The sequence below is a fragment of the Delphinus delphis genome, chromosome 5, assembly GCF_949987515.2.
Source record: "Delphinus delphis chromosome 5, mDelDel1.2, whole genome shotgun sequence".
NCBI lineage: Eukaryota > Metazoa > Chordata > Mammalia > Artiodactyla > Delphinidae > Delphinus > Delphinus delphis.
Window position 1 is genome coordinate 52,877,522 of NC_082687.1, and position 9,494 is coordinate 52,887,015.

At 34.8% G+C, this 9,494-nt stretch overlaps 1 protein-coding gene across 1 annotated transcript; it reads right to left on the reverse strand.

The window, feature by feature from the left end:
• Nucleotides 1-259: 259 nt before the first annotated feature.
• Nucleotides 260-6,857, reverse strand: ODAM (odontogenic, ameloblast associated). The gene is given in 11 exon segments (XM_060011722.1): nucleotides 260-289; nucleotides 526-683; nucleotides 1,111-1,186; nucleotides 1,993-2,040; nucleotides 2,907-3,011; nucleotides 4,798-4,845; nucleotides 5,276-5,458; nucleotides 5,460-5,516; nucleotides 6,086-6,133; nucleotides 6,674-6,715; nucleotides 6,807-6,857. Coding segments are annotated over 11 exon segments (846 nt in total).
• Nucleotides 6,858-9,494: the final 2,637 nt, after the last annotated feature.

The window sequence follows — 9,494 nt, forward strand, 5'->3', positions numbered from 1 at the left end:
TATTTACTATTTGTGCTTTCAGAGTTTATACCAAGTTTATGGCATAGGCAGACATGATCCTCAAAAATTTATTTTGATTTTTAAAAAATTGCTAAAATCTCTTAATTATTATTAGCTTTGTATTTTTTTTATTTTGTTGTACACCTTTTCATTAGTTCTCCTTATAATTTTTTTCTTTTAATTTACAACATGTCACGGTACTTAAGGCATGCCTCTTGGCAAATACCTACCCCAAACTCTGAATGATTAGGATAACATCTTATGGTTCCTTTAGGCTATTGGTCTTGGCCTAGTGAAAAAAGGATACGCATAAGAAGCTCTTATTAAATCAAAATTAAATTATATTCTGATTAATTGATTATCCGTAAGCAATTATTGGTCTTCCTATTCAAGGTTAAGACCATATATTCTACTATATCTTAACTGTCATTATTTCTAAGACTAAGTCCTATAAATTAAGCACTAACTTTATACTTTCTATTAGACATCAATTTCTTACATAAAATAAATCTTTGATTACTCTACCTTCTTTTCCATGAGTTCTGGGGTAATAGTTGAGTCAATAGCAGAAGTAAAAAAATTTGTTGTGCTGGGTTTTTGTGAAGTTGAAGGAATGAAAATTCCTGCATTGGCGTGCTTAAAATTTATCATTTTTTTTTGTAAATATGGTGACACTCCTCCTGCTGGCTATAAGGGTGACAAAAAAAAAGTGGTTACAGGTTCAAGGACAAGGTCAAAATTGGGAAGAATATAAAGCAATAGGATTGAGATGCAAAGCAAGGATTTTATTTGAGAAGTAAATACCTTTATTAATTTTCTAGATTATAATCTATCCTTTAGAAAGACTATAAATATATGCCAGCAAACATGGATGTGTCTTAATACCTAACTTTAAATGAGTGTACCCAAGGAGAGTATCTGGCATGTAGTAACGCTCAATAAATATTTGATGAACTGAGTGAATTGAATCTTGCTTGGAAAATGATTACAGGGGGAAGAAGTAATAATTGTGTGGAATAATAACATTTTCATTAAAATGAACAGTAATGCAGGGACCTGTAGGTTGTCAGTTGCTTATTTACAGTAGCTAGCAAAGTGTGGTAAGGAAACTTACCATCACAGCAATTTCAGGAGCTGTGCCTAGGAAGGGATCAAAGGCTGGTTGCTGCTGTCCTCTCGGCATAACCTGAAAAATTGCAAAGTTTAAAAAAGTCTAAATTATTAATCGATAAAATATGTTGTTTTGCACCCAAGGCAGTTAAACCCTTCCCAACTTCTTCAATTAGTTTCTTAAAAACGAACAAAATAATTTAGATTTGAGAAAGAGAAAAGCAGCTCCTGACGCTGAGAAAATGGACTGACACAATAGCTCTGCTGCAGTGTTTTCAGGAGCCGTCCTGACATTCTATTCTGGACGTTCATGTTCTCCTGTTGTACATTAACAATCCTACAGAACACCAACATAAGACAGGTCGCCTCTGAGCATGATGAAGTACAATCAAAACAACACCACTTTGTAATCTTGTCCAAAGCAAGGTCCCTGTGCAAGGCATGAAATACCAGGCATCCTTAGGTCCTGGCTAATCTGAATAATTCCTGTTTCTTTACCAGTCATAGTCTTTGCCTCTCTCCATTACCTTCTAGGTAAGAATTGGAAAGTTACCCAATCACAGAACTACCCCCACTACTTGAGAACACCCAATCCAAGGTGAACCATCACTCCTTTAACTCTTCCCAAAATCACCTGACACAAGGCCAGACCCTGTAAGAAGTCATTCCAATACCTTCCTGTTAAGACACCCCACAGTTCTCCATAGTGTGTGTTCTCCCCTGTTACAATGAGTGGATAAATCCAATTTTGTCCAACTAGGGGTGTGTTCCTGGTGGTTTTTGACTAAAGGGCAATGATAGATTTAATAGTTTGTGAAGCAAGCAGTTCCAAAAGTTAGTTCCTTTTTTTTTTTTTTTAGTGAAAGGTATACGTTTACTTACAGGTTCTGCTTGTCGTGGAATATATCCAAATTCAGTATAGAATGGCATCTGTCAGAATTTAGAAAAATGCATTAGGTTTGCTCTGATGATTTTTGTCATAATGTGGTGGTAAATGATTACTGAAATATATATATATATATATATATATATATATATATATATATATATATATATATATATATACACACACATTATACTATAGTAAAGACTTTTTTGAAAGTTTGTATGTCCTAGGTGGTAAAAATTATTGTTAAATTACCAAGCATCCTTTTACCACCATATAATTTCTAGGTTAAAACTCTCCCTTTCTCTTTAAGTTAATATGACTTAATTGGAAGTACTACTACCAGTCATTTAAAGCATAATTTCCAGTTTTCTCTAATTGATTAGGCAAGTTTTAAGTGATGATAAGTTTAAAAAAAAACTAATTTCCATTCTACTTAAAATCTAGTTATGTATGAGACACCTGAATTTATATTAGAATTCTACCAATTTATTGCAGGTCCACAAAACTCAAAATAATGTTACCTAATTTTACCTCAAGATCTGATGATCATAAGTGCCTTTTATCATGGTAGCTATTTAAAAAAATAATAACCACATGTATATGAGAAAAGGGATGCTGGTAGATTTTTAAAAGTTAGAAAACTTCATTTTCCAATACGATTCAGATTTTGGCCTCTGATTCAGCTGAAGTCCATTCACTGACTTTACTCTTTCAAAATTCAGCCTTGGAGTATATTTCCAAATTAGTGACATGTTAAAAGAAAGCACTATATCCTTTTATGACCACCAGTTCAAGCTGTTGAGTTTTTGCACTAAGTATAATCAGATATTCTCTTCTCTGAAAATTTACCTTATCTTCTTTATTCTCAGGTGGAACTAGTCAAACTAAAATCAAACACTTATAGTACCTGCTCCTCAAACAGCAGCTGTCTGGTTTGCGGAGGTGACTGTGCGACTGTTTGTTGAGGCTGGTCCCAGGGTAGGAGCATGTAAACTGGGTAGTACAGAAGCATCTATTTGTAAACAGAAAAGTATAGAAGAGCTTCCTTTAGTTCAAGACTTAAAAAAAAAATACCCTCTAATATCAATATTGTATTAAAGCTGATTTGTGTTTAGCAATTTTATGAACAAAAGAACACATGAAGCAGTCCTTCCCAAACTTTAGAGTAAACTTGTATTGCAAGTGACACTGGACTTTGTTTCAATGTTGCTTGGTCAGACACATTAGGAAGTAGTGAATTCAACTAATAACAGGCTTTTTTAACAGGGCACCTTGGACTTTATATATAAATTACTTTGCAAGTATCTAAGAAGACAGCCTGTACAGCATTTTCCATTTATTTTTTTGAAACTATATATTCTGCAGAACATGGTATTAGAAATTCTACCATAATGAATGAATTCTCAGGAATGTATTTCCTTTAATAATTGCCACTTTATTAAAACAGTCCATAAGTATTGTAGAATACTTCAAAAATCCAGAAATAGACAAGGAACAAATAAAATCACCTGCAATTTCACCACCCACATTATCATGTATTAGCTTGCACTTATGTCTGTATATGCATATGTGTTTATAGAAAATGAGGATCATTGTACATACATGGGGTTTTGTGTGCTATTTTCTTTCCTTGTATAATTAAATGAAACCTTATTGGATATAAGAGCTAAAAAAATGATAACTATGGTTTGAGAAGAGGTATATTTTGTACAGTGGTTCTTCACCCTAGCTAACGATCAAAAACACTAATTGAACATTTTAACAGATAATCAGTTTTGATCTACTCATGGGGTTTTTATTCATTAGGTGTGGGACAGGGTCCAGGCATTTGTAATTTTCAAAATCATCACCAGAGATTCTAATGCAAAGCCAGGTTGGAGAGCCACTGGTTAGGTGGTTAAAGGAAGGGTGAAGAATTATATTCTAACTCAGCTATTTATTTTCATCAGGATTGGGAACTTAATCTCATAAAGACTTAGTTTCTTGATCCTTAAAATGAAGTAATTCCACTTGTCAGGCATCTAACTCTCTAAATGCTGTGGCATGGAATGAGATAATGTCTAGAGGTAACTTTTGTTTTATAATAGGAGTGGACAAAATTACATAATTATGATTACATTAAAGCCAAGTGGTGTAATGTTTTACAAAACGGTCAATATTCTGCTGGTGAATAATATAATTTATCCATATCACTATTTCTTTGAGCCCAGGATATTATAAAATTAACTACCCAAACATTAAGAGGGTTTTCTATATCACTTTAACGATTCTACTAGTTTGCATTCATTTTTTAAAGATTCTGTTATTTAATGGAAATCACCACCATTTGACTGTAATATTGGAGTTAAACTGAAAATATTTTGAGCATAACTCAGAAAAACTCTCTCTGTATCATATGGTATTTTATCCGGTTAATGCATCTTTCTCTGAACCAAAATTTAGGGTTGGGCAAAGTCAGCCCATGGTATTTCTCCAGAGTTGTTACCAAATGCCAGCATTCTAGGTGCAGAGAGGACACAACCTAAGGCTTAGTGAGCTCTTTAATTCCCAACAAAGTAATGTCCTGGAAACTCAAGGGTCCTGAAGAGTCTCGGCTGGTCTTTCTTTTGGAGCTCTTAAGTGAGCCTAATATTAACAAACTGTTACCAGCCCAGCAGTGGTGGTATCTAGATCGTGATAGCACTGTACATGTTTGTAGCCCTGCTGTAGGAATAAGAGCTACAAATATAGAAGAAGCATTCAATGGAGAGGGTATACAGCCATCTCTGTATAGGAGTGATGGCATTCCTTTCATTTACCTGTGCTAGTTCACGAGGCATTTTGAAGGAGAACACAGAGGGCATAACCTGCCAAAAAAGGAATTATAAAAAAGTTATACTTGACTTTTTAATTTAAAATTCCAGAGCTGTGTTCTTTAGACCTAGCCATACAAATGTATAATTTGTATTAGCAGACTTCTATGACGACAAAAAGTCATCTATTGTGTGTACCATCATTAACGCAAATTGCCCTTTTTTTAAAGATGATATTTCCCTAGTTATCCTTTCCAAGACATGTTTTAACACTTTTGATTTGTCCTGGACTGCTGACTTAAATAGCATTTTTTATGACAGAAATCAGAAAGATAAGGAATTACTTCCAGTGATGGTAGAAATATATTATGAGAAAGAATTCTTGCTCAATAACTCCTGTCTTATTTCAAAGCTGGTTCATATTCTTTTTCACATTCCATGTGCATTATCTCTCTTCTGGGTAACAAGATGGAAGAGGTCCGACTTACATTTTATTAGGGCCCTGTTTGGTCTGCGGTGGTGTTTGAGGCTGTGAGGGGTTCAGCTGTCCTGCCCGGGTTTCTTGGGCAAAACTGACCTGTCCTGGGAAGGGTATCTGATTTGGGACCTGTCCAGCAAACCAGTCGAGAGTTGATAAAGGGAATCGGGAGAGTCCTGGAATTTGAGCCCTGCTGCTGCTGTTGTAGAATCCCAGGGAAAGGAGGAATCCATGAATTAAATGGATCCTGGGAAGACACAAAAGAAAGGAAGCATTTCTCTTTCATTTCAAAAAGAATTTAAAATCACTCCTGAGCAAGAAGGAGACAAAATGTAAACATTTTCTATATTTCCATTGCTCCATTATAAAAAAGGGCAGATCCTGGCACATTGTGAGCCATGCAAGCAGCAGGAACAATGCTAAATCCCCAGTGCTCATAATGTGACATATGGGACAGAATGAGGTGGATAAAGGCTACAGTTTTTGCAGTTGCCAGACTGGTTTCAAATCTTCTTCTTCTTTTTTTTTTTTTAACCACTTAGCTGAATATGACTTTGTGTAAAATGGTTAATTTAAATATCTCATAGTTATGAGACTTTGTGCCCGGCATATAACAAGTTCTCAATAAATAAATGTTCACCTGATTATAGTTTTTACTTTAGTCTTCAAACAAATGGTAGTTAGAATATATAGGACAAATTCATAACTTTAAAAATTAAGATTTTAGAATCAGAAAACATTTTGTTCTCATACCAAGTACCACAAGAAATGAGTGGTAGAAATGTATTCTTGAAATAATTTTTGAGGTAGGGGTACCTGAAGCCGTAGTGGCTGAAGCTGAGCATTATTAAGGTTCAGAAGTAACTAGAGAAGGAAAGATAATATGAAAACAAGATTACTGCACATGCTAAAACTATTAAGAACGTTTACTACAAATATATCACAAGTCAGAGCTAGCTGATCATAATTTCCTGTTAGAGGTGAGATGTTTTCTTACTAAGCTTATAATAAATGACAGTGATTAGAGGTTAGGATTTAACTACCCCTCCCCTGCTGTATATGAGATTGCACAACTTTAGCCCATTCCAGTGGTTTAGTTAGTCATTTTATGCTCTTAAACACCTATTTACACCATATCAGGTGTTATTAGAACAAAAAGGTATACAAGAATCTGTCTCTACTTTTAAAGAATTTGCAATCAAACAAGGGAGGCAAAGTAATATTCTAGAAACAACTTGGTATACAAAACAAACATAAACATTGGAAATGCATTTGGATATAAAGAGCTAGTGGGTAGAATTGCAGGATAAATCAACAGAAAGCTTTGTATCTCTTCCCCACTGGGTTTCTATAAAACAAAGAAATAAAAAAATGAGGGACATTGTTTTAAGTATTTAAACTAACTTCATTGCTGTTGCTTGCAGACATAAGGCACTGTGGAATAAGCTAAACAAAAAAAACAAAAAACACAAATGGTAGAAGAAGACTTGTTATGGGTTTCACACAATGATTTCAATTGTACCATGACATCACTTACTGGGGCTGATATTGTGGCTCCCAGTATCCCAAGAAGAATTATAGTTTTCATTTTCAGATGAAATACCTAGAAAATATGTTGTGAAGCTTAGGTTTAAAAAAGATTTTCTATGTAAAAATCATGATAACAGTAAATTAGCTGGTATTGTTCAATCAGAAGGATAGTTGGCTGAATTTTACAGTATTTACTTATATATTAGGATTTAAAATAAAAAAGGTACATTTATAAATATCTGTAACAGAACTCATTCTTTTTCTCAGAGCAGCTTTTTATAAAAACAAAAATTGTTTGCTTTTCCTTTTAGCTTGCCTCAAATAACTTATTTGGCGGCATGTGATGTAGTTGAATGAATTTATGAACAAGATGGCCTCATTCCCTGTGCTGTTCTACATTGTAGGTAGTGGGTCCTTTGGACCAGGGGAGGCCCATGACTGGGGTCAATGAACTAGGTCTTTATTATGCAAACAATTTTATTGTCTATTTAATGTAGTGGTAAGAATACCACAATAAAGCTCTGATAGCAGTTCAGTACCAGGTAGTGTCTATTTAAAATTCTAATAACATTAAAATATATTAAAACTAAGTGACAGAGTCAAAATTTTTCTAATTCAAGGAAATAGTTTATAAAATTAAACTGTAATACTGATTTATAGTCTATCCCGTGGAAATATATTATTTCTTGTCCTCCAGATTTGAAAACTCCTGCCCTAGTTCAAATCATTGACCTACACAAGCATTTAGGGTGACTTTGGTAGTTTATCCTACAGAGTTGACTGATTTGTGTTCTTAAAATTATGAAAGCAAAGATTTGATATCTTACCTCACTCTTTTACCTATGAAGAGAAATCTAGACTCATTCAAGGTCGGTGTCCTTTTTATCTTTTGGCTCTGCTGCTTGGAGCTTCTCTTAAATTTTAAAACCCCATCTTTAGAAGAGGAGGACCAATCAGTTTTCAAAGGGACCGGTGATTCAGTGGGCTTCAGACAATGGCTTAGCTATTAACCCCTTTCCTAATCATCTAGGTGGTATATGGATCCCCACAGTTTTAGTAATGTCATTAAATTATCCTCAGAAATGTTTCCCTGTGATCATTCCTGGCTTCTGCTTTGGTTATGACTAATTCTTCTAGAATAATAACTTTGCTCCCTCTTTTACCCTCCTTAAAATGGATACCTTAATAGAGCAACTTTAAAAGACTTTATTCAAGGACTAATGGGTGATTATTTTTATTTTAAAAGTAAAATACAAAATTATTAGACATAAGACATGGGTCTAAAAGACAAAAATTCAAAACATCTTTAGGGGCAGTGAAGATTCTTTGTTTCTTCAGTGCTGGACTGAGTAAATATGAGCTAATTTCATTTAGGTTCAACCTTAAAAACACCAGTATATCTCCTTTTACCTAGGAATTAAATCCTTAAAATATTGCTAAATCTCTATGTGTCTATGACATATATTTCCAGGTGATCACGTTGCTTGGAATAAATAATTTAATAAATATGAAGCATGATGGCATACATTTTAAAAACAATGGAGAGTGAATACTTTGTGTTTTAAAAAATTCTCGGGCTTCCCTGGTGGTGCAGTAGTTGAGAGTCCACCTGCCGGTGCAGGGGACGCAGGTTCGTGCCCCGGTCCGGGAGGATCCCACGTGCCGCAGAGCTGCTGGGCCCGTGAGCCATGGCCGCTGAGCCTGCGCGTCCGGAGCCTGTGCTCCGCAACGGGAGAGGCCACAGCAGTGAGAGGCCCGCGTACCGCAAAAAAAAAAAAAAATTCTATTTTGCTAAATATGATTCTAGCATTCAAAATACAACTTATGTATTACTATTTGCCCATTATTGTTATTTAAATTTTCTTCATAAAGTGAGTTTTGCGTTTGTCTTGTTTTCCTTTATTGTTAGTACTCACCCGACTCTGATAAATAGTCAAAGATCACAAATTTTGTGATAATGTATTAACAGTGAATTTCCATTGTGCAAGAGTTCTTTGGTTAATTTAATCTTGTACAACTAACGGTAGCCTTATCATGCAGGGAAACAAAGTTATAATAAATTTTTCTTTCTTAGTAGAATGAGACCCTTAGAACTTGAATAACTCATTAATACTAAAATGATGATACCATTTGCTATCTAGCCAAAAAAAAAACCTACAGGGACAAAAAAATACTTAAGATAACAAGACCCTTTTCTTTACTAAAGCAGAGAAGCTACTACAAGGATTGAAGAAAGGAACCAACCCAAGATTTAGGAGAGTTGTCTTTTTAGATTAGTTAAGTAGTTAGACCACCCCAGATGTTAATGCAGATTTCACTATAACCAGGTTGTTGGTTAATCTAACCAATCGTTACCTGGAAAATCCAGTAGGTCTGTTGAATGGGTGATGGCTCTAAATTGCCTGATGATATGTTTTCAGTGATTGACCTTAGTTTATCCTGAATACTGTTAAATTAAATTTAGTAAACCATAAGCTCTCAATCTCCTGAGATTTGCTACTGCACTGTGCAGGGTCTTAGGCAGCTAACCCCACGACTGAGCCAGAAAGTTCTCAGAGCCAAGCACTGAAAAAGTTAGCACCTCTATCACACAGCCAAATTAGAGTCAATGTGAACATTATTACCCTGATGATGAACAGTTTCACCTAGCTGCATTCCTCAAATCTGAAGGTAGTTGGGAAGAGATTTCTGTCAT